Consider the following 27136-nt stretch of genomic DNA (forward strand, 5'->3'; position numbering starts at 1 on the left):
AAAAAATATATTAGATATACCAACTAAGCAGTTTGTCAAAATTGTTTTTATTAAATTATTGTATGTATATTTTTAACAAATTGTATGATTCAGAATTTTGAGAATCACTACAAAAATTTATTTTAAACTAAATTTTATTTTAAAGATCTAAAGTAATGGACAGTTTGGCCTGCCATCCATCCTGTGAGTGTTTGTTTGGGGTTTCTGTAAACAGTGTAAAAACATAAATTTTTTAATTACTTTTCAATTTTCAAATAAAACATACTCACATTAAATCACAATTTGAGTTCGAATAAAAAAAAAGAAACATAAACAGCAACATTTTCCTGTTTGCCTGAGTGAGCTGAAGAACTATTTTAGGGATCCGTTCTTAGAACACATTTACAACAGGATGGCATTTTAAATTGTTCCTTTATAACGGTATCATCACTTGTATAGGCCACTAAGGAACGATAGATGTAACTTTGTTTACACGTTGCCTTATAACGATTGGGTAAACTTAGGCCAGTGTTTTCGCCACAGGTGGAGCCCTCATTACTATTTAGAATTCACAATTTAATAACAATAATTTTTTAAAATATATGTATGTAGTTTTTTGTAACTTACATGCATTCCTCTATACGTATACCCTGTTTATATTTTGGTATATTCACAATAACCAGCCAATTGTATTCCCTATCGACACCAGCCTGTGGATAAATGACTCTAACGCGACTCTTACACAGAAACTCTTCATTGGGCTCATTGTTCATGCGTTGACTTATATTTTGTGGCAGAACTAAATCCTCGCCAAAGAACGATTCCAGATTGGAGAATCTTTGCTTGATTATCTGTTCCAAATGTGACTTTTCCGGATAATTGCGCAGCTGAGTACAGAATGGCTTGCCATTGGTGGCACCATCCTTTTCAACGCAATCATTGGTATCCACTGGTTCCTTTCTTTTTGCCACAGTCCTCTCCGGTTCGGGTTCTTCGGTGGGAAAGTGCACTACTAGTTGTTGCAGTGAAATGAAAAACAGTTACAACGTTTTAGTTTATTTATGCAAAATTCACAATAGCAATTAAGCATGCATTTGGGGTTAAGTTGTGATACTCGTAATTGTTTGTTTATGGGTTAGTGTTAAAAATTTTGCAGGTCCTTTAAAATTCCCGTTTAACTATGTTATAAGCTTTTTGTTACTTGGTTTATATTGAATAATAATAATAATTTTATAGGGTACTTACCACTATCTTTGCTAAGAGTATGATCCACATTTGATGGTGATGTTTCAATTTTGTCCTTAAATGGTTAGACAATTAAACAAATTAATTTTTATAAACATTTTGTATAAAAAGAAATAATATTTTGATGTTAGTAAGACGTGCTCAAGCCTAACGATTCATAATTTTTTCAAAATTAAATTCTTAAAATTATAAGTGCATTTTATTGTTTATGTACAAAAGGGGATTTTGTACCCTTCACCAATTTTGTTTATTAGTTTGTCATGCTGATTGTAATTTCATTTGCAACCCCACTATTTGCTATTCAGCAACCTTCTATGTCGGGATGGTGATTTAAAAATTTCCGTCTGAATGTGTGTAGGTTGAACAAGGATTTCCGAAGCCTCCAGATAACCTACTACTAGGTATTGGAAATCAGCCAAAACACAAATATCACTCGGTTTTTTAAATTATTTCTGTTTATCAAATTAAAGGTACGCAATCCCTCGATGTACGTCCTCAGCAATTTTTTTCTTTCAACTTTTATATCAGTTATCATTCGATTTACATTGTTGTGTTTAAACAAAAAATAGGTAATTCCCTTTTTAAATGGTTTTTATTGTTTTAGGCATGATACAATAATTGTAGAAGGTAGAATCACTGGGAGATTTTTACCCCTATAACGTCAAACTTTGATTTTTATTTTTTTCATATTTTCTTTTGTTTGACGTTACAAGAATTGTATAATTGAGAATTTATTTTCTACTGAGTGTAACTTATATTGTTGTGTCATGGTTTTAGGTATTGTTTTGATCATCAGAAGCAGCGAAGTGAAATGTATGACTTAAAAATGCCGGATTTACAATATATGGCATATCATTTGAACGTGGTTATTGGTTCTAATAACTGTCATTTATTCTCTCTTGAACATTATAGAGTAAACAACAAAGATTTGTTTTCCTTCGAAAATGTCGAATTTTGTACCAACGAATCATCATATGTGGTTAGTTTTGCTTTACTCCTTTACAACGATTGCTCACCGAAGCTTATGGTAAATGTGTTTTATAAGTTTCAACGTGCGAGAGATGATTTGTGCGGTTCAGAAGTGGTGATTTTCACTCGGAAGACCAAGATCGTACAGACCACTCAAATTTGAAGACCATGAATTGTAGACATTACTCCATGAATATTGTTGTAAAACCCAATAAGAGCTTGCAAAATCATTGGAAGCTACTCAAGCAGCTATTTCAAAACATTTGCGAGCAAAAGGATTCATCCCAAAGCAGGGATAAAAGAAATTAATTTTTGCACCGAATCATTACTTCCGATGAAAAATGGATACATTGCGATAACCCGAAGCCCGGCCAACCAGCCGAATCGACACCAAAGCCAAATATCCATGGCGCTAAAATAATTCTCTGTATTTGATAAGAGAAAAATGGTCTTTTATTTTTATAGGGGAACTGTACAGTGCAACTGATTCGTTTGAAGCGAGCCCAAAATATGCGACCGAATATGAAACCGTAATATTCCATCATGATAACACTAGGCCACATGTTGCAATACCAGTTAAAAACTATTTATAGTGAATTGGTTGGGAAGTCTTGCCTCAGCCGCTTAATAGTCCAAACCGTGCCCCGTCCGGCGAATATTTGTTTCGAGCGATGCAGAACACTATCTCTGGGATACGCTTCACTTTGGAACAGAGTATCCGATATTGGCTAGATTCATGCTTGGCCTCAAAAGATGAGCAGTTCTTTTGTCTTCGAATCCATATGTTGCCAGAAAGATGGGAAAAGTTTATAACTAACAATTGCCAATATTTTAAATAAATTTATAATAAAACATGATGATTTTTGATACATACAAATTTGATTTTCAGATAGAGACCTTTGAGTATCTAAAGAATTGACCTTTGAACTTTTCATAGAAATGTCATTAATTCATGGTTTAAAAGTTATGTGCAGTTATGTCTATCGTCATTATTTTTGAAAAATAAACGGAGTTTTAAAGCGGCATATTTTTGAATCTAGTTGAAATATTGACTTTTTTAAGATGACCAAAAATTAAATTATCGAAACAAAAAAAATAGTTCAAAATAAATAAGGATCAAATTATTCCTAATATTTGCAATCCTATCTAAATTTTGATACAAATTTTAGTTTTAGAAACTCAAAAAATATGTGATAATATGTAATAAATTCTTTATTTATTAAGAAAATTCAGTGAAATTTTCAACGTGTAAAAAAACTTGTCAAAAGGTCAAAGGGAATCCCGCAATTCCTAAAAATTGGAGCGAAAATCCCAAAATGGTATTTTTTACAATAACATTTTCTTTGGGGCTCGGAAAGACTTTGAGAATAAATAGGGAACACATCAAGGTTTCTAAAGCAGCTTTCCGTTTTTTATCCCAACTTTGGGATTTTAGAACATGTGGCCCAAATTTAAAATTTTGATACAAAAAATTGGTCAAATTCCGAAGGGCGTAATGACGACATATTCGAAAAATGGGACATGTTTTTTATGCCAAAATGATCCAAAGTAAAGATATCTTACAGAAAAACATAAAATAGTCATATGTTCTTAAAGAAACATTTTTTTTAATAAAAAGAGCGTTAAGTCAGCTTTTCGTCTAAAAAACAGCAAAAATCTACTATTTTTTGAATTTTTAAATTGAAAATCGTTTATTTTTGGATCCATAATAGATTTGTGTATTATTGGCAATTTAGTTGTCTAACTATCAGAAAAAAATCGACTTCATTCGGTCCAAAAGTACGCCCTATATTTTTATAAAACCGGACCAAAGTATGGAAAAATTTTAAAATTTAAATTTTGATATGCCTATAACTCGGAAATTATAATATATAAATAGCACACGCACGCATGTTTTTTAAGATCTAGCCGATCGCTTTCCAAAAATCGGATGGGAAACAAAATAATGGCACGTGTTTAAAAATTTAAATCACATGTCGAAGGTACCCTAATTTGAGCCCCCATAGCGCCGCCCCTAGTGTATTTGCAGGGCCAATTTTAATAACTTAAACTCGAATACTCCTTGGCTACGCTCACATAAAAACTCACATTGTACCGATCGGACTAGCCGTTTAGAAATGCCAGATTTATTTCCAAAAAAAATTGATTCTGCCCCACTGTGCGTTATTTAATGCATGCCACGCCTATCTTTACATGGAATAAAACTAAGATATATATTTTATTTGAGAAACATGGAAAGCTAGTGAATTATAAAAATGTCTATAACGAGTGGGCGGTACTTAAATATTTTACCACAACCCACATTAAATTAAATTTTGAAGATAAGGAGATGGCATGTGATATGAGTTTAGGATTCATGGAATTTAAAGAGTTAGATAGAATTAAATATTGAGAAATATATAGATAACCAAATGCTCTAAGCGCATGCATTTCGAAAAACGTTGTTAATTTTACTTAGAAAAACAAACAAAATCTCTTCTCTTCATGCGCTTCAACGTAACACAAATATTCCTAGAAAACCCTATATATGTATATAACCTTAAAATCCTTTTATTAAACTTAAACTATGTGTATGTACAATAAATTTAAATTTTAATGTTAAAAAATATTAAATATAAAATTAAGATACATAATAATAATAATAATAAAGTGCATTTAAATAATTAAAAATACATGCGTATAAAATATAATAAAAATAAACAAACTTACTTTCTTCAAAGGAAGTCCACCGGGAAAATGAGTTTGAAATCTATTTTCGAAACTTTCGTTATGCGCTGCAATTGTTTCTTATTTTAATAATTTTGTTTATTTTCGAAAACATAACAATTCTTGGCATTTCAAGAACAATACTTACAGCTACTACTCTGATTATCAGCAGTATTATTGGTTTTATTGATATCCGTTTCCTCTTGCGGTACAAAATCTTCATTATAGACAAGACTCAATTTTCCATTTGGACTTCTTTGAACTTTAAAGAACTCCTTATCACTAGATGATGTCGAGGATGGGGGTGCGTATGGATCTGGTTGATCGCCAATCATTTGATCAGCATATGAATTGAAATGGGGTTGATTGACAAATGGTACTGTATTCTACAAAAATTATAAAATACATTTTTAAAAATACTTGGCTATTACTTGATACATACACCATATTTAGTTAACATAACCTCATATAAAGGGGTACGACTTACTTTAAATAAATATAAACCTGATCCAAAATTAGTTGAAAACACACTACGTATATTTTTATCCACTATGGAATCTGTGTCGTCCTGTCCATTGGTTTTGGCAGGATGGTGGCCGTATGATGCTGGTGGTGACGCGGACAATTGTTCCTGACTTCGATAGTTGGCATGGTTGTCCTTGTAGGAGGGTGCTTTTCTTAATCGACTTCCATTTGGCCCATCTGAGTCGCGCAAGTATTGTGGACTATGTTCGCTAGACTCTATATAGGGAGCTCGATCACGTCTTTCATTATACATTTGACTACTGGGACAGACTATCTAAAAGTAGTATTTATAGTTAGGTCAATAGAGAAGAAATGTTTCTACATTTTATAGGTTTTAGTGAGTTTTTGAGTATTATAAATTATTAATATTATTATTAGTTATGTTGATTGTAAGGTTTTTAGTAGGCTTACTTACTGTATGTTGTTTGAAGTTCTAAACAAATAAAACAGTCCTACTTAAAAAATAATTCGCAACTAAAAATTTTATTTTATAATTGGTCGATTCATATCATAACGTCCCCGGCTCGGCTTAACTGACCATTAGGCGTTCGGCGCAGGTCTCTGCTAGTTGGTTACGATAACAAAATAAACATAGCATACAAATTAGTATTTCTTTAGGACATTTTTAGCTTGAACGGCAATAACCACATTTTCAATACCTTGTGAATCGGCTAAATATATTTAGCAAAATTGTTATTTACTTATTGATTTAAAACTAACTTAAAATCATGACATAATTACAACGTAAATTAACACTACTAAATAGTAAGAACTTCTATATTTAAAAACTTTAATTAAAAATGTTAAATTGTTACATTAAGATCTCATTAAGTTTATAAAAACAATAAATTACAAATTTCACAAGTTATGTTAAGTATTGAATATAATACGAGTATAAGTACATAGAATGTTTCATAATACTTGCGAAATTTGTATTTGCGCCTGCTTAAATTCTTAAATATATATTCTAACAAGCTATATATACACACATCCTGTTTCATCATAATAATGCATGGTCACATGGATATATTTTGGAAATATATATGTAGAGGAATTAAATGATAGCTACAATTAATGATGAGGAATAAATGCATTATCAAGGAGTTTGACAAATCACATTTCTGGGTTACTGAAATGTTAAAGGAATAGCCGTCATTCTCTACACGCAGATAAAAAATATAGTTGTGCATGTCTACTGTAACCATTACAAAATTGTTACAAGTTTTTTTTAACAATATTATAGTCACAGTAACTATTTACATGATTATGTTAACCATAATATGGTTAATTTACGATTCACATGATTGTATCAACCATATATATTGTTACAGTAAACAAGTATATGTTTGTGACAACCATATTTATGATGAATAATTTTATCATAATATTTTGTTCTCGGCTTATGGCGAGAGCAACATAATATGGTAAGTCATTCGTCATATAAATGGTTGTCGCAAACATATACATCTTTACTATGACCATATATATGGTTGATACAATCATGTGAATCATAAATTAACCATATTATGGTTAACGCAATCATCTCTGCGTGTAGACAATCAGAATACAAATTTAGATCAAAATTCTATGTTTGCATATTTATGTCCTACACCACCATAGTGGGGAGGGTTAATGCGTTTGTGCAGATGTTTGTAACGCTCAAAAATATTGGTCTAACACCCAGCTTAAAGTATACCGATCCATTTAGAATCACTTTCTGAGTCGATGAAACGATGTCCGTCCGTCCGTCTGGCTGGTCGGCTGTCCATGTAAACCTTGTGCGCAGAGTACAGGTCCCAATTTTGAATTTGACAGAGCCTATTGAAACTGGCGGAAATCGGTTCATTATTTAACCTAGTCCCCATACAAATGTTCTCTCGAAATTGGACTTATCGGTCATAAATGCTTAATTTATATAGGTATCATCACAAATTTTGCTCAAAATAAGTTTTATAAATACGAAATTCATGTCACCAAATTTTATTATGATCGGTCCATAATTAGTTATAGCTCCCATATAATACCCGCTTCCGAAAATCACTGTAACGTGCATAAATCTCTTAAAAATTATGGTATACACATAAAATTCAACATAAATAACTCCCATATAGACATGAGTCACACCACCTAATTTCATGCTGATCGGTCCATAATTGGTCATAGCTTCAATATAAGGCCCACTTCCAAAAATACCTTTAACGAGTACAAATCTCTTAAAAATGTTGGTATACACATAAAATTCAACACAAATAACTTTCATATAGACATACATAACACTACCAAATTTCATGGCGATCGGTCCATAATTAGTCATAGCTCCCATATAAGGATCATTTCCGAAAATCACTTTAACGAGCATAAATCTCTTAAAAATGTTGGTATACACATAAAATTCAACATAAATAACTCTCATATAGACATAAATAACACAACCAAATTTCATGGCGATCGGTCTATAATTAGTCATAGCTCCCATCACGAAAATAAAGTATTGAAATTTTAAAAGAAAAACAATTTTGCTCATTTACTTAGTGTTTATATGGTCGAGCTTGACCGACCTTGTGAAGTGACAAAATCGTTCGATAACAAAATCCCTTATAAATTACAATAATAAATAATATGAATGTTTTTGATAGAATTAATGCAATTTTGATACTTAAAAAATCGAAGCTTGTTTGAATCTGAATGTTTTTAAATTCAAATCCACACTCCGTGTGGAATTCTCAATCCAAGTGAAGTTCTCAGTCAATATCTTAAGATACATTTTTAATAAATGGTCTAAACTTCTTGACATAGCTAGGTCTGTAAACGGAAATGCGATAGCCGACTACATAATACTGTGATACATTTTATAACAAAACCTATGCTGGCTGACTGCAAAAAAGCATCTGTCCAACCTTCTGGTAACAGTTTGATTAAAAGCAACGAGGTAGCTTTGGACTTCAAGCCTAGCACCTCCAAAGCTGCATTTGCCTTAGCTGGGACAATATTTTTGCCACCCACTCGCTCGTTCTATTAAAAGGCATAAGAATATACAGAAATGGATGCAATTAATACAGATTTGCTAGCAACTGCTTTCGATGTTTCAGCTTTACTGTAGTTACAACTTTTGCTAAATATATTCTATTCCTATATTTTTTCAAAAAAGTGCACGAAAAAGCAATTTTTTTGGAAAAAATGTTATTTTGTTTGGCGGAATCTTAGCTATATGATTGCCATATAAAGTTAAGCGGTATCACCAAGTCTTAATTAGCTGTTGCCCAAAAACTGATGACACTTTTTTTGAGGGCCCACTGATTTTCAGAATCTTGGGGGCACATAAAAAAAAATTGGTCTCCAAAATCGCCAAATTGTGATTAAACATATTGTGTAGACTAATAATAAAAATATACATTAAAGTGTAATACTAAGGGCCATTATTACAACTTGTCTTTATAGTTAAAGGTAACTTTAAGCTATAGAAAAAGGTACCCTTAAAGTTAACTTTAACTATAAAGGCAAGTTGTAATAATGACCCTAAAAAATACAAAATTTATTACGATTTTTTTTTATTTTCCATTGTATTGTCAACCACTGCATATTCCAGCACACAATTATGTCATATTTATCAGAGTATGAATTCCGAAAGAGAATCTAAATCAAACATTTACCCTCAAAGTCTCCCTTTCTCATCTGAGGTTTAATAAAGTCAAACAGTTAATAATCTTAAACATTGCAGTAGTATTTTGTTGTTTTTCTCGTATTTAATATTTTTTTTCATTATTTTGTCATTCTTTTTCATCCTCCTCTGGTAACAGATGCTAAACAAACAATAACAACAAAATCAATAACTAAATTTGGACAGATGTTTTTTTTGTGTTGTTTTTTTCCACAATATAATTTTGTTTTTGTATTTAACAAAAAAAAAACATTTAAAAATAATAAAAACAACAATATTACAACAGCACAACGAAGTGATGAAGAGAACGTCAAACGAATTAAAACTAAAAGCGTGAATTCAACAATTAAAAGAAAAACAAACAAAGCCAGACATTATTCGAATGAAACAAGTTTTATTTAAAAATATTTTATTTGTCTCAAAAAGAAGAAGCTGTTGCTTTTAAGTTAAAACGAATAAATGTACATACATACATATTTACATACAATATTTAGTAGAAATTTATAGGTTAGTAATAAGTAGAGCAGAGAGTGGGTAGAAACTTTTGTAAAATCCTGTTGCTGATTTAAAATGACCTACATACTACATTATTGGTGCATACATCGGTAAACTATTTATAATGAAAATTAAATTTGTTTAATTTCAATTGATTGACAAAATTTTGCCAATTAAAATTAATAATATCATACACCGAAAAGAGTCCATTCACTTTCCTTATATAAATAAAATACATTTATGTACCTAGTAATATCCCTGGGTCCATTGAACTAGTTCCGCTTATGATTTAATCACAGTGATTGAAAAATCATTGTTAGCAACTGTTATACAGTGGTCTAAAAACGGTTTTTTGGAAATAATTAGGAGCAACATATGAAAAAAAACGTTAAAATTTGTCAAGGGTGGCAAGGTTTGTGGAGCTTCTGATGAATATAGGCTTTTTATATAAGTAGTTGATATTGGTGAAAATCTTAGGACTTGAAGATTGATATTTTAGTACAATTAAATAATTCCATAAATTATTCGGATGTCATTTACCTTAAAAACGAAAAAAATTATAATATGGTGATTTTCCGTGAGGAAAAATATAAAATTTTAATCAATGTCAAATTTAAACGGTTAAAAATATCATAAAAAACTATTATAGATCCACACATCCTAAAATCAATGCCAATTTTTAATTTCAAATACCGAGATACCTAAAATGTGTTCCAAAAACTGAGTTTTTTTTTCTTCTAAAAGTGCCCACTGTGACGTTATTCACCATGTCATAGTAAAAAAAGCTTTGCATGTAATTCAGTAACATATAGGGATATACAATTATGGAGCCTTTTAAAATCTATTATTTTTTTAAATTGGCCAAATTTGCATAGTTTTAGTTTACCTTACACGCGTTTGCATTAAGTTCTCTTTCCGAATCATATGAAAATTGTATATCGATCCGAAGAAAATTTTTTTCTACAAAAGAAAAATATAGGAACTTTTTTGGAAAAAATTTTGAAATGTTTCAACTTTGTATGCGTGTAACTTTTTATAGGGACGATTTATACGTATTATATTATTTAGAACTTTATCACAAATATAGCTGATATTTAAAAAAAAAAATTTCGACCCTCCGTAAGACCGTCGTATCTACAGCTGCGGTCAAAAAAATAGCACCACGACATTCATATTGTTATATAATAATATTAGGTAAAAACTGTTAAATTAATTTTTGTTTTTTTTTGTATTAATTTATGCTTAATTCAATAAACATTAAAAATAATTTTGAAAATTAGAAGCAAATTTTAAAGAAAAACTACATAATATATAACTACCTACGAAATTCATCAGTCACAAAAATAGCACCAATATAGAAATCGATTAAAATAAACCAAAATTAACCAGGACAGAATGGTTTGTAACATTCTTAACACGTTATTATTAAAAGTAAAATATTGCTGCCTTTTGTTTTCGAGGAGGAGACCGACCACCTCCTACCCATAAAGATTCGAAAATTTTTAAAATTTTGTATCCAACTTGTATGCCAAATATAATTTTTCATTCCCCAAAATAAATTCTTAAATATTTTTGGTTTCCTTTTACCCTATTTTGTGACTCTTGGCCATCTAGTTTTAATAAAATTATGTTTGGGGATATCGCATTCTATGCCACGACATTGACCTTTTAGCTTGAAACCCAAATTTATATGAATTTATCATTCCTAGGGTCATAATTTCTTTGATTTATATCTGAGTATGATTTTATCAAGCATTTGATCATATAATATTGAATTATTTATTCCACATATTCAGTATATTCTTCGAATGTTATAGTAGAAAAACCACGATCAAATTATAATTTTAAAATCTGTGTGTTTGTAATAGGGGGGTCAGACGACATGTATTGCTTGTGTATTGGGACATGTATTCGACACATATGGAATTCCATGTTTATGTCAAAATTCACTTTATACATACGATTCATAATTTCAAACGTACATATGTAATTGCATGTGACATAACCTCTATTAGTTTATATGTTTGTTGTTTTTAACAATATATTTATTTAAAACATTTTTAAAGAACAATAAATATGTATATTCAATGCAATGAAACTTATTTTGTTATGATTTTTCTTTACTCTTTTTTGTTTTTTTTTTTATTTTGCACTCACACAGTGTTGTTTTTCAAAATACAACACTGTTATACACACGAAAATAGAACATGCTCTAATTTCAAAAATGTCACGAGTAATACACATGTATTTTACATACACAAAGATACATATGGATCACACGGTATGTATATGTTTACATGTGGAAAAATGTCCCAATACATGGCACAAAACACAAGCAATACATGCCGTCTGACCCCCCCTTAAGAAAAGATGAATATATTATCTTAAATTTTAGTTGAAATTGGATTCGGAGGACATTCTATAGAAATCTGATATCAAACAATATAATTTGTTTAATTATTTGACCAAGAAGTTTTTTGGTACTTGAATGTTGAAAAATGGTATTGTGACTTTGGAAATTTTACCTTTAATAGAGGATGTTATATTGTTATTGATAAAACTTTTCTAGGATTTAAATAATTTAAATTTTGCTCTTGTAATGGTCAGTGAATAACTGCAACACTAGTCGCCACTTTTGACCACCGTGCAGAACATAAATGCCTGATTTTCGAAATGGTGGGCCAAGAGTGTTATGATTAAAAGCGATAAGCGGTTTCGCAACCTAAAATTTATATTTTTATTTCAACGCAATGTTTTTTAAAACCATTTCTAAATATCTTTAAATAGTTTTTTTCTGAATTAAGCTAATTTGTATGTTCAGAAATCATAATTTTTTAAACTCCCAATAAACCAAACGATATTAAAACGATATCGAAACGATATCATCTAGATGATATAAACTATCATATATGATATCGTTCGCGGGTCATAAACGATAGTTTTTGCGGACTAAATTGTACCGTTCCTTACAATATCGTTTTTCCAGGCAATTATGATATCGTTTTCGCTATCATAATTTCCAATAAAAACGATAGCATATAGAATGCTATTTAATATTAAAAATTGTATATTTATTTAATCTCTTATACTAGATAGATATTATATCGCTGAAATAAGATAAAAACCTGGAAAGGAAAATAACATATCATATCATACATACAGTGCCGAACTTAAGTATTGGCACAGGATGCTCATTGTACTTTAAGGTTTATTTAGAGGCAGTATTGTAGAGATTTTTAATAAAAAAATATATTTACCGGATAGACTGTTGAATTTCCTATAAAATATAACCAAATTCATTTCAACAATTAAATACCACTATTTATTAATAACAAAACAACATAAAAAATACTTCATTTCAATGAACAAAATTATTGGCACACTTCATTAAAAGCTAAAAAAAACATTTGATTTAGGAAGCAACATTGCAAAATTTAGTATATAGTTGCAAGTGATTTTTGCTTTATAACTGCCTCGAGTAGCTTAGGCATGAATCCACCAACTTGTTTGTGATATCTGACCCAATACTTTGACATTCTTCAACTAATTCCTTTTTCACTCGCTTATCTAGCTCTTCCCACAGATGCTCCATTGGGTTGAGATCCGGAGATTGTGGAGGGTGTGGTAGGTCATGCGAAATATTGTATGAAAGCCACATATATCCAGTATAGGCCGAATTTTTGGGGTCATTGTCATTTTGAAAAGTGAAAGAAAATGGTAAAATTAACATTTCTGCACTTTTTCTGAGGTGTTTCCATATATTTCACTTTGTCCATTATTTCGTCAATGAACACCAGCTCTCCAACCACTGCAGCGGACATACAACCCCACACAATTACCTCTCCAGCACCATGTTTTACTGTTGAAGCAATATTTTGTTTGGTTTTTTATTGGGTTTTCTCCATACCGTTTGACGGCCATCAGAGCGAAAATTATTAATTTTGCTTTCATCAGAGAGTAGCACTTGGTGCTAAAAATCATGTGGCTTACGTAAATTCCTAAACGGCATATTCTAAACGCTTCTTTTGGTTCACAGATGAAATAAATGGTTTATGTCTAGCAATACGACAACTATAGTTTGTCTTCTATAGCACTCTTCTGGCTATTGCTGCGTGAACTTCTTTCCCAAACTCTTCTTTAATCTCTGCAGCAACCTTTGCTAAAGATATTTTTGAACATAACTTGACCTTTTTGATTATATGGCTGCATTTACGCTCACTTAAGGATCTAGACGACTTCAATTGTTGATGCTCCCTTAAAACGTTGCACGATACTCCGAATTGTAAAACGGCTCCTTTCCATAATCTCTACAATCTCAGCATACGATTTTCCTTGATTGTGCAAGTGAAAAATGATTTTGCGCTCAGATTCTGTTGTTTCCTTTTTTTTGTTAGCTATTTTCAGCAAAATTGATAATTATTGTGCAAATTTTTTACAAATTGACATTAACAGTTTTAGAAACGAAAACTGTTAAATAAAAGAAGATAAAATGGCATTTTCTATGAACAAAAAGTGGATAGATTGATAAAATTTGAAGAATCTGGTTAAGTGTGCCAATAGTTTTGTTCGACGGAATTGGGGAATTTTTCGTCTTTTTATTATTAGTAAATAATATTGCAAAATTGTTGAAATAAAGTTGGTGGTATTTTGTAGGAAATTCATCAATCTATCTGATAAATATATTTTTTTATTAAAAATATCAACAATATGGCCTTTAAATCAGTGATGTTCATCCCATACAACAATTGTTTAAAAAATTTAAACACATTTGTTACGCTCTTTTAAAGAGCGTAATAAATGTCTCATTTTTTCAGAAATTCAATAAGCATTGTTGTTGGTTGGTTTTTGGATGAAGCATAGCAAACACACGCGTTTCAATTACAATTGAACACAAAAAAACAAATTTAAAAATAAATAAAAAATTTGAGAGTATTTCGGCCGTATAATGTATATTCTTTCATTTCCTTAAAATTTAAATTATATTCATTTAATAAATTGGTTTTATTTGACAAAAATTCTAAATTTAAACTTTCTTCATTTTGTTATTATTTTAAGTGTTTGACATTATGTTTGCTGGGTAGCTCTCTCACCAAATATCTTCATTTTTATTTTTGAACATCACTGCTTTAAATCGACCTTAAAGTACAATGAGCATCCTGTGCCAATACTTAAGTTCGGCACTGTACATATTTTCATCTCATTCACACACATACAGCACATAGGCATAATTTTGCAAATATTTGAATGTTTAAATTTAAGCAAATATTCGCGTGCTTATTACCTACCCACAGTTTAAATCAAATAACGTTTTATATGAGTTAATATTTATTTTGTTTCCATCTTGCGTATTTGGATTGAAAATTTTTAATTTAAATTATTTTTCAGTTTGAAGTTTTTTTCAAATGTTTGTAATTTATTTATTTATTTTATTGAAATGAAAACTATATTATAATAATATCGTTTTCAATAATAATATATGATATTATAATCGCCCCCATAAGGTAATATCGGTTTTGCTATCATATCATTTTCTGGTTTATTGGGCTAGAGCTCACATACACCACTTTTTTAGTTACTAAAAAAATTTGAAAAGTAAAATTAATTTTTTTGTTTTAAATATTATTCATTTCGATATAAATTAATTCAAATTATAATAAGGGTCCTCATGTAAACGCTTATATGCCTCGTAAACTGTGCAATCTGTGCATATTTATACTCTCGCAAATGAACTGTCAAAAAATGTATGGAAATTCGTTTGCACAACTCGGATAAGTTTGCGCGACAATTTAGACTCGCAAACTTGAATTGTTTACTTGTTATTTTTATTTATAAGAAATAAAAATCAAATAAAATATAAAAATTTTGTGCATGTGAAAATTGTGTAACTTTGGAACAGAATGATTGTATTAAATGACATTAAGGGTACTCATTTAAACGCTTAAGTTTCCCATTTGTTCAATTGTGCAAATTTGCGCGACGTGTTTCATGAACCCACCTTTTCAATTTTGTGCAAGTTTATACATTAAATTTCTCTCTATTTGATACAAATGTCAAATAAAAATAAATTCAACAAAAGCCTTAAAAAATAAATTTTCAAATTGTATAAATTTTAATTTTAAAAATGTTGAATGAAAGTTAAATCTTTGGAACAAACGGTGATATACATAGTTTGTAAGATTTTATTTATGTTCTAGCTGTTGGTTAATGCTTTCATATACAATGTCATTTAATACAATCATTCTGTTCTAAAGTTACACAATTTTCACATGCTCAAAATTTTTATATTTTATTTGATTTTTATTTCTTATTAATAAAAGTAAACAAAAGCAGCTGATTCATCAAATGCACAATAAATTCAAGTTTGCGAGTCTAAATTGTCGCGCAAACTTATCCGAGTTGTGCAAACGAATTTCCATACATTTTTTGACAGTTCATTTGCGAGAGTATAAAAATGCACAGATTGCACAGTTTACGAGGCATATAAGCGTTTACATGAGGACCCTTATTGTGTATGAAAACATTAACCAACAGCTAGAACATAAACAAAGTCTTCCAAACTATGTATACCACCGTTTGTTCCAAAGATTTAACTTTCATTCAACATTTTAAAATTAAAATTTATACAATTTGAAAAAAAATTATTAAAGCTTTTGTTGAATTTATGTATTTTTATTTGACAAATATAAATTTTCTGTATAAACTTGCACAAAATTGAAAAGGTGGGTTCATGAAACATGTCGCGCAAATTTGCCCATTTGCACAAATGGGAAACTTAAGCGTTTAAATGAGTACCCTTAATATTATGGCGATTTTTGAAATCGAAAACAAAAATATTCTATATTTTTTCGACAATTTCTTACGATGCACACTGGTCGATCCCATAGGCCAAAAATAAAAAAAAAAAGTGAAAAGTTTGTCACCAAATGTGTCATCACTATTTCTTATAAAAACAAGGTTTTAAAATTTATAGTTGTCTTTGTTTTATTCCAACTATACTCTTCAGGAATAGCTTCAAAAGTGAGAGCATGTTGACAGTTGGTTTTTGCAGAGTGAAAAAGTGGAAAATTAAGCGCAATTTTAAATTAATTAAAACTATATAAAAAGATGTTTTTTTGAAATAAATCAAAATGAATATTGAATTGGAAGGTATTAACTTAATTTTAAGATAATTACAATGTGTTTAGCTTCTTGTGTACTTTTTATAAAATTAATATTTGCCCAGTGTCATTTTTAGTGTTCGTTCGACCATATATTTCAATTTCAACTAGAGTTTTAGTTGTGTTTCCCCCTGACGTCTCCAATGGGATTTTTTCTGGTTTATTAGTTAATATTCCAAGATTCTAAAATTGGAAATTTCAGCTGCATCCTTTTGCATCTCTTTGATTTATGTCCCATACACCAAAGCGGCCTCGTTGTTTTCGATGTCCAACTTTGAATTTTTGTGAGGTGTTTTGTTAGTTTATGTTCGCGTTGCTTTGTTATTGTTATGCATGTAAAGAATTGTGTTTGTTTTTTTCTTTTCCACGGACTTTTAATATTTTTACTTTATGAATTTGGTCCTTATAATAAATTGTTTTTGCAATAGTCACATCTTATAATTGCAAACTTTCGCGCTCACATATTTTTGGCAGTTGTCCAATTACGCCCATTTTTGAAAAAAAATGTGTGTAATATCCTTATTATATATTGTACAAAAAATTATAAATGTACTATTATTTATTACCGAGATATGGAATTTTGATTAACTAGAATGTCATAACCTCACACTGAGCGTTGTGGTGAATTTGGATGCTAAGGTATGGTAGGGGGTGGGTATGAGTCATAAAACACTCCCGTTTTATCATTAAACAGTTCTGACATATTTATAAAGCCGTGACCGAAATTACAAGTTGATACCTACACTGGAAGTATTTTTGGCCGCCGACTCCATACAGCACCGACCACTGTGCGATGGTGCTATTATTTTGACTGCATAAAATCTGGGTATTTTTCAAAAATACCATATAATTGATTGAAAGGTTAATTTTTCTTAAAGAAAACTTTACTCATAGAAGAAATAGAGATTAATTAACTATCTTATAGTATATTAAAATTACTATGAAAATAAAAATATTTTCCATGTTGATTGCTTTAAAGTTCTGTGGTGCTACTATTTTGACCGGCACTATATAAAACAAACAGAAAAGTCGAGCAATTTTTGTAGATCTTCGCACAAACGTTGAAACCGATGGAACTCATTCACCATAAGCTTTGGTGAGTAATCGGTGTGCTACAGCGGCACTTTTTTATACTCTACTGAACCATAGTGGGGAGGGTATAATGCGTTTATGCAGATGTTTGTAACGCCCAAAATATTAGTCTAACATCCACTTTAAAGTATACCGATCGACTTAGAATCACTTTCTGGGTCGATTAAACGATGTCCGTCTGTCTGGTAAACCTTGTGCGCAAAGCACAGGTCGCAATTTTGAAGATATTTCAATCAAATTTGGTACATATAATTTTTTCTACCAAAGGACGAAGGAAGCCTATTGAAACGGGCTGAAATCGGTCCATTATGCCAATGTTCTCCCGAAATTGGACTTTATCGGTCATAAATGTTTAATTTATCTCCACAAATTTCGCTCCAAATATGTTTTATAGATACGAAATTCATGTCACCAAATTTTGTTACGATGGGTCCATAATTAGTCATAGCTCCCATATAGACCCGCTTCCGAAAATCACTTAAACGTGCATAAATTTTTTAAAAATGTTGGTATACACACAAAATTTTACATAAATAACTTTCATATAGACATAAATAACACGACCTAATTTTATGGTGATCTGTGCATAATTTGTCATAGCTCCCATATAAGGCCTACTTCCGAAAATCTCTCACGAATATAAATTATTGATATTTTGAAAGAAAAATGTTTTTGCTCATTTATTTAGGGTAGGGTCGACCATACTTTCCTACTTGCTTTAATTTAAAGAAGTAAATCAAAACTTCCCGCATATGAAGCTTTGTTGGCACAAAATTCGAAATTTTCGAAACAAAAAAAAAATAATTTGCTGTTTACACTAAATATCGCAATATAAGTGTAAATTTTTAATAAACCCTTTTCATTGAATTCGAATTTCGGTTTGTATTCTATAGTTAAAAATCCCTTCGAATTTATTTTAGCTTCTTCAGACTCTGAAGAACCGAAATACAAGAGATTCTGTGTATTCTGGCTCTGACGTTTTATCAGTGAACATGCGCCAATTTTTGTTTATATTATAATTTCTTTGGGACAAATTAATCATTGTTTGATTTAATTGCCGTTTTAAATTGTTCTTTTTTTTAAATATTGTTTGACATTTTAATATAACAAATAATTTTATATCCATATATTTTGTAATGTGTTTTGAGTTTAACTAAAATTAATGATCGGTTCCAGTACTAGTCTAATTTACACTTTTTTTTAAAATAGTTTATAAATTTTCTACAATTGGCCGGTCATCATTTATGACCGTACCGAAAATGTTTCTGAGTACTTAATAATATTTTGGTCGTTAGTGTAGATAGAAGTAAATTGGTTATTTCATACATCCCAAGTAATCTAGCTTGAAATCAATAGTCACTTAATTGCCTCTAAGTAGTATGTAGTGTTGTCACTTTAGTTTCTCTATGTAACATAAAGAGAAGTCACTTTAAACGTTTATTTGAACTGCACTTTAGAATGTTATTATTTTACACAGCAGAAGTAATCTATTGGAGAGTTGTCGGAGGTCTGTTTAAAAGCAATCGTTTATTGGACTGACTATGAGATGTCATTTTAACTTACTATTTGAGGTCAATTAGCACTCGTACATGTTAAAATAACCAGTACTGTAGCTGATCAAGTATCCAGTTAAGTAGCTAGTGAATCCAATGCGCTGACTTCTTTGGACCAGCTATAAGACAGTCTCATTGTAATCCACAAGGGTTAATTGACATGTACGTGTTAAAATAACTAACCACGTAGCTAGTTTTCACCCTAAATGATATGTAAAATCACTAATTCGGGACAGTCTCCTAGAACGGATGGGTATGCTTACATTCCAGGTAGTCTAGCGTGTCTCTACTTATTTTGTACTGTACTTTAGAAAGTAGTTATTTTTCCCACCAGCAATAATCTATTGGAGAGTAGTCGGAAGAAATTTTGTCTATGAGATGTCATTTTAACTTACTATTTGAGGTTAATTAGCTGCCGCTTAGCACTAGTCCATATTAAAATAACATGTTATATAGCTAATCAAGTAAGTTGTAAGCTGGTAAGGTAACTGACTTTATATAAAAATCCAATTCGACTTCTTCGAACCAAGCTATTACACAGTCTATTTATAATCTATGTAGGACACGTACATGTTCTACTGATTAAACACGTAGCTATTAATGTCACCCAGAACTACTGGGTATATTAACACTTTCAGTACTCTAGCATCCATACAAATATTAAACTACCATGATTAATTTTGCCGGCAAATTTTGAACTCTCCAAGTAACACAAACAAATGAAAAGAAAACAAATAATGAAATAAATAAAAACAAAATACAAACCACATAATATGTAATTTAACGCATGAATAACAAAATATATAAAGTAAATAAAAAGAGAGAGAAAAAAAGATTTAATAGCAAAATAATGAGACAAAAAAAAAACTACTTAAATCTTGCAATAAAAATAATAATGCACCCTACATGTAACTAACTGAGTTCAAAACTAAATTGGAAAGTCGTGATTTGTTTATTTTACAAAACTATTCTTAGAAGGAAACTATGGGTTACAACTCAGCTATGAACTCATCATTTATTATTTTCATTTTATACTATTATTTGGATGTGGCCTAACTCCACAAAATAAAAATTAGAATAAATTAGTCATGTAAGAAAACTTGATTTTCAAAATTTATGAAAATGATAAAACGGAACAAATGGTTAAATTAAACTAAATTTCACAAAAAATTGAAAAGTTTTTGAAAAGTGGAGTTAGGCCTTATAACTTTTGACACATCCATTTCATACATACAAGAGACATTTTAAATTGTCAAACTGAAAAATCTCTGTTAATACATGTAGTGTGCATGCATACCCGTTTAAATATAAATTTTGTGGTTGATTTTGCATTCGATTTGCGTACATCAATGGCCAAAATAAAAGCAGGAAAGCACGATTTTATTTCTAAATAAAAACACACCACCAAAATAAATAAACAAAAAAACAACTAAATAAAATAATGGTTTAAAATTATATATAGAAATATATTTTTATTAATTGTATATACAAAAACCCGCATCAGTCAGTATAAATGTAAGAAATCACGTTTTAAAATAAAATTTTGTGACTAAAAAACAAATAAAAACTATTAAAATAAATAATAAAAAACAAACCGAACATACATTAAGGCAAAAATAACTTGAACCAACCACTCATAGATTCCAATCAATTAGGGAACAAATTATAAGTTAAATACACAAGCTATTGAAATAATATTTTAATTTGCAAATATTCATTATTATATGTAGAAGAAATTTACCTGAAATTACAACAGGTTTTGCAAAAAACCAAGAAAAATCCCCTATCTTTACAATAACTTTTTTCACTATTTTAATTTATTACAATAAATTTAATGATTTAAGTTTAATTTTTAGTCTAGTATGCATAGTACGGATAGTTTAGGTTTTGATTCCACGGCATTTTTTCAGAAATCAACGTCATATTTATTATACCCTACACCACCATAGTGGGGAGATAATATAGCGTTTGCGCTGATGTTTGTAACGCCCAAAAATATTGGTCAGAATCACTTTGAGAGTCGATTAAACGATATCCGTCCATCTGGCTGGCTGGCTGTTCAACTAAATCTAGTGCGCAAAGTACAAGTCGCAATTTTGAAGAAGTTTAGTACTTTGAAACTTGCCGAAATCAATCGATTATCTCATCTAGTCCCATACAAATATCCTCCCGAAATAGTACTTTTTCACCTAAATGTCTGATTTATATAGATAGGTATCCCCACAAATGCCTCAACAAATAAGTTTTATATAAAAGGAAATCACATTTAAACATTGGGACATATAAGTACCACTGCCGAAAATCACTTTAACAAAACATTTCGCTATCCACATAAAATTCAAAAGAAATAAGTTTCATATAGATATAAAACACACGACATAATTTAATGACGATAGTTCCCATATAAGGTCCACTTCCGAAAATCACTTTAACGAGCATCTCATAAAAATTTAGGAATCCACATTTCTTGACGATCAGTCCATAATTGGTCATAGCTGACTTTTCCGAAAATCACTCTTGAAACTAATTTATTGAAATTTTAAAAGAAAACTGATTTTCTCATATACTCAGTAAAGGGTGTTATATAGGGTATTCATTCGACTAATGATCGTTCGATTAATCGAATAATTTCTTACGAATAATTATTCGAACAATTTAAAAATGGCCATTTTCGAATAACGAATAATTCGAACAATTTTATGTAGAATAATCGAGTAAAACGAATAAATGTTCATATATATTTAAATTTATTAAATTGCTTAAAATTTTTCATAATTTCAAATTTAAATATGTAATAATGACTCAGAAAAATTGTATTGTTTCTGAAATTCGACAAATAACTAAAGACAAAGGGACTTTCGATCACTGTAGATGAGTGTTTCGATAGCTCCTTCTATAAATATTTAAATATTATTATTGCAAGAACTTACAATTCTAAAAACAAATCTTTCAAAATTTTTAACTTAGGACTTAAACCAATGAAAATGAAAGGTACAGAATAAAATATTTGTCATTTAGCTGGGGAAATATTAGAAGAATCGCAATTAATAATCAAAACTTTAACTAAGATTAATGTGATGGAGAATGTGATTTTGAAACGGTCGTCGAAAGTGATATTGAGGATGACATTTATAATGATTACATTGAAATAGATGAAGGCCATGATCTTAAAATATATTTAAGTAATGTTATTAACCGCGTACGTAAGTGTTGCAAAATATTTTATAAATCGAATGATAAACACAAATATTGCAAACTAACGTTTTGTTGCAAGAAAAGCATGGAGTTCGTCTTATACATGATTTTGAACATCATTGAACATCTTTGTCTAACATGGTAATAAACTTTTAGCGTATTTTTAAATGCGTCAATCATGCACTCACTGCCTGACTTCAAATTAGCCACGTTCACGTTCACTGACAATTATAACAAACTTTGGACAGATTACCTTTATTGTGTAATTCGCCAAAGATTTGGCAACGTTGATAGAGCTTGATGTGTAATACAATTTGTTATAAATACTTTAGAAATAGTGAATAATTAATTTACTAAAGAATTAGTTACTCAATTTAAAACCCGAATTAATGAACGACATACAAAAGTTCTTAATACGTTTATATTGTATTTGAATTCAGGATCATGTCCAACTAGCTCAAATTTTTTAAAGCATAGCTACAAAACGGAAACTAAATGGTTTGCTAGACAATTGCTTTGTAGATTGTTCGGGAGTTAATCTGATCAGAATATTTCTGTTGAAAATTTAATGATGGACTTTGTTTTCGAATGTTTTTTAACATTATCAATACTTGAATTGTTAACTTTAACGTCGTTTGTTTTTCTTTAACAAAAAAATATTGAAAAACCGACATCAAAACTTCATTCTTTACTTTTTAAAAAAAATTTAAATTATTCGAATAATTCGATTAATTTTAAACGTGTGATCGAATTATTCGAACAAGTTAAAATCTCTTATTCGAATTATTCGTTTTATTCGAACAAGAGAAAAATCGAATAATTCGAATACCCTAGTGTTATATGGTTGGACGTGGCCGACTATAATTTATTACTTATTTTTTGATACGTCAGTGAAAAAATAAAAATCTTAGATTTTAATTTAAAATTACGAAATGAGTAGAAAAAATCCCATCATTTTTACCAAAGAAAAAAATTTATTTATAATTATTTATTCCCACGCCTATAATAATTTATGGTGGTATAAATTATATTTTATTTTTTATAACCTACACCACCATAATGGGGAGGGTATAATGCGTTTGTGCAGATGTTTGTAACGCCCAAAATATACCCACCTTAAAGTATACCGATCGACTTAGAATCGCTTTCTGAGTCGATTAAACGATGTCCGTCCGTGTGTCCACGTAAACCTTGTGCGAAAAGTACAGGTCGCAATTTTGGAGATATTTCGATAAAATTTTGTACATATAATTTTTTCGGTCCAAGGACCAAGCCTATTGAAAATGGGCGAAATCGGTTCATTATTTCACCTAACCCCCATACAAATGTCCTCCCGAAATTGGACTTTATCGGTCATAAATGTTTAATTTATATAGGTATCTACTAGGGTATTCGAATTATTCGATTTTTCTCTTGTTCGAATAAAACGAATAATTCGAATAAGATATTTTAACTGGTTCGAATAATTCGATCACACGTTTAAAATTAATCGAATTATTCAAAAAATTTAAATTTTTTTAAAAAACTAAAGAATGAAGTTTTGATTTCGGTTTTTTTAATATTTTATTGTTAAAGAAAAACAAAAAATAACGTTAAAGTTAACAATTCAAGTATTGTTAATGTTAAAAATTATTCGAAAACAAAGTCCATCATTAAATTTTCAACAAAAATATTCTGATCAGATTCCCTCTCGAACAATCTACAAAACAATTGACTAGCAAACTAATTAGTTTCCGTATGGAGCTATGCTTTAAAAAATTTGAGCTAGTTGGACATGATCCTGAATTCAAATACAATATAAACGTATTAAGAACTTTTTTATGTCGTTCATTAATTCGGGTTTTAAATTGAGTAACTAATTCTTTCGTAAATTAATTATTCACTATTTCTAAATTATTTATAACAAATTGTATTATACATCAAGCTCTATCAACGTTGCCGAATCTTTGCTGAATAAAGTGGTCTTGGGGAATTACACAACAAAGGGAATTTGTCCAAAGTTTGATATTATTGTCAGTGAACGTGGCTAATATGAAGTCAGACAGTGCATTATTGACGCATTTACAAATACGCAAAAAGTTTATTACCATGTTAGCCAAAGATGTTAAACGCTGCACATAGGTACAAAGATATATTAAAAGCGGCGATAAATCAACCACGCGATGTTCAAAATCAAGTATAAGACGAACACCATATTTGTGTTTATCATTCGATTTATTAAATATTTTGCAACACATATGTACGCAGTTAATAACATCACTTATGTACATATATTTTAAGATCATGGCCTTCATCTATTTCAATGCAATCATTATAAATGTCATCCTCAATATCACTTTCGACGACCGTTTCAAAATCACATTCTCGATCACATTCAACTCCACTTTAAGCTAAGTTAATATTTTGATTATTAATTGCGATTCTTCTAATATTTCGCCAGCTAAATAACAAATATTTTATTCCGTACCTTTTATTTTAATTGGTTCAAGGCCTAAGTTAAAAATTTTGAAAGATTTGTTTTTAGAATTGTAACTTCTTGCAGTAATATTTGTATATCTATAGAAGGTCAAAAGACCTTGTCTTTAGTTATTTGTCGAATTTCAGAAACAATATAATTTTTGTGAGTTATTATTACTTATTTAAATTTGAAATTATGAAAAATTTTAAGCAATTTAATAAATTTAAATTTATATGAACAATTATTCGTTTTATTCGATTATTCTACCTAAAATTGTTCGAATTATTCGTTATTCGAAAATGGCCATTTTTAAATTGTTCGTAAGAAATAATTCGATTAATCGAACGATCATTAGTCGAATGAATACCCTAGTATCTATACAAATTTCGCTCCAAATAAGTTTTATATATACGAAATTCATGTCACCAAATTTTGTTACGATCGGTCCATAATTAGTCATAGCTCCCATATAGACCCGCTTCCGAAAATCACTTTAACGTGCATAAATTTTGGTATACACACAAAATTCAACATAAATAACTTCCATGTATTCATAAGTCACACGACCTAATTTCATGGTGATCGGTCCATAATTGGTCATAGCCCCCATATAAGGCCCACTTCCGAAAATCACTCAAAAATATAAATTATTGAAATTTTAAAAGAAAAATGTTTTTGCTCTTTTACTTAGTGTAGGGTATTATATGGTCGGGCTTGACCGACCATACTTCCTTACTTGTTTTTTATTCAATTAGGTACTTTTTTTTTGGTGCTCTGCTTTAATTTAATGTACCTACATATATATCAATATCAATCAAAAGAAATCACAGGATCAATTTTTATATAACTTTTACAAATTCTAAACAAAGTAATGACTGAAGTTAAGATCATTATATGAAATTTGATTATTTTTTATTTATTTCCTATAAATTGCCAATTTCCATCCATTGTGCGATTAAACTAAACTTAGTTTGGTATATGATTTTAAATAACGTGACAAGTAACATAGATTGTATTTACTACACAGCACAATCTGTGGATATTTAATGTCTATTTATAAATTTATTAACAATATAAATAATTTAAGTAACAAATTATTATTTCAGCTGTTCTTAAAGTTTATATATGCTGTGTTTCTTGTATATGCGATTACAACGAAAATGAGAGTAACTAAGTAAGTACTTAAGTAATCAATGTATGACAATAATTTTCACTAGTGTATAATTACTTGGCTGACTCCAATTTATATATTTTTGGATAATTTGACATATAATGCAAATATAAGTAAATTGGTTCTTTACACATACATCCCCGGTAATCTAGCCTGATTCATTTTAGTTTCAGTAAGTAATCTATGCTGTAATCACTTAAACTTGTTTGTACTACACTGCTGAAAGTAGTTATTTAACTAACCACAAGTGTTTAGTCTCTGCCTCTCAACATCCACAAATTAATTTTCTAATTCAATAAAGAAATTTACAGAATCAGATAAAATTGGGACCCATCACAAAATTTGTAATTTCAAACAACAAATTTCGTAAAAATAAGTTATTTGAAATTACAAGACAAATCCAAACAAATACTTGTTTAAAACACAAAATTTTCAATGATTCCGGTTTTCTGGAATGTCTTAGTGTTACACAGAAAAAACAATTTTTTAAACAGTTCAATTCAAATATTTATCACATATTGAACTGGTTTCAATTATTTCATAAATGTATCAAGTATTCATGTGTTCAATAGATAATATCAGAAAATTTTGTTTTTGAGCACATGAATACTTGATTCAATTATGAAATAATTGAAACCAGTTCAATATGTGATAAATATTTGAATTGAAATATAGCAAAGATCGCAAATAACTCGTCCATATATCAAAAAATCCAAATTGTGATTTATATTTTTGTGATAAAAATAAATCACTGAAAATAACAGTTATAAAATTATTTTTATTTAAATGGTTTGGTATGACCTTTATTCGTTTTTGTTGTTTTTAATGGTTTGGTGTGTGATAAACAATTCATTTGTTCTTGTTCTTAATAACTGTTACTTTCTCTTTTATTTACATACAATAACATATTATTAGTAATTTTTAACAAATTTT

At 29.7% G+C, this 27136-nt stretch overlaps 1 protein-coding gene across 3 annotated transcripts in view; it reads right to left on the reverse strand.

Annotated features, from left to right (window-relative positions):
* Positions 1-10: 10 nt before the first annotated feature.
* LOC135963919 (protein spaetzle-like) overlaps positions 11-27136 on the reverse strand; it is a 40554-nt gene continuing 13428 nt past the window's right edge. The window contains exons 2-8 of one of the 3 annotated variants that reach the window (XM_065515928.1): positions 5387-5694; positions 5048-5285; positions 4903-4967; positions 1225-1279; positions 607-991; positions 270-537; positions 11-204 (exon numbers count right to left, since the gene is read on the reverse strand). In XM_065515928.1, the coding sequence (XP_065372000.1) occupies positions 357-537; positions 607-991; positions 1225-1279; positions 4903-4967; positions 5048-5285; positions 5387-5677 (1215 nt within the window). In that variant the 5' untranslated portion in view covers positions 5678-5694 and the 3' untranslated portion in view covers positions 11-204; positions 270-356. Of the gene's footprint in view, positions 205-269; positions 538-606; positions 992-1224; positions 1280-4902; positions 4968-5047; positions 5286-5386; positions 5699-27136 lie in introns of all 3 variants that reach the window. The other 2 variants (XM_065515926.1, XM_065515925.1) reach the window with 2 other exon arrangements.

This window comes from Calliphora vicina, chromosome 1, assembly GCF_958450345.1.
Source record: "Calliphora vicina chromosome 1, idCalVici1.1, whole genome shotgun sequence".
Taxonomy (NCBI): domain Eukaryota; kingdom Metazoa; phylum Arthropoda; class Insecta; order Diptera; family Calliphoridae; genus Calliphora; species Calliphora vicina.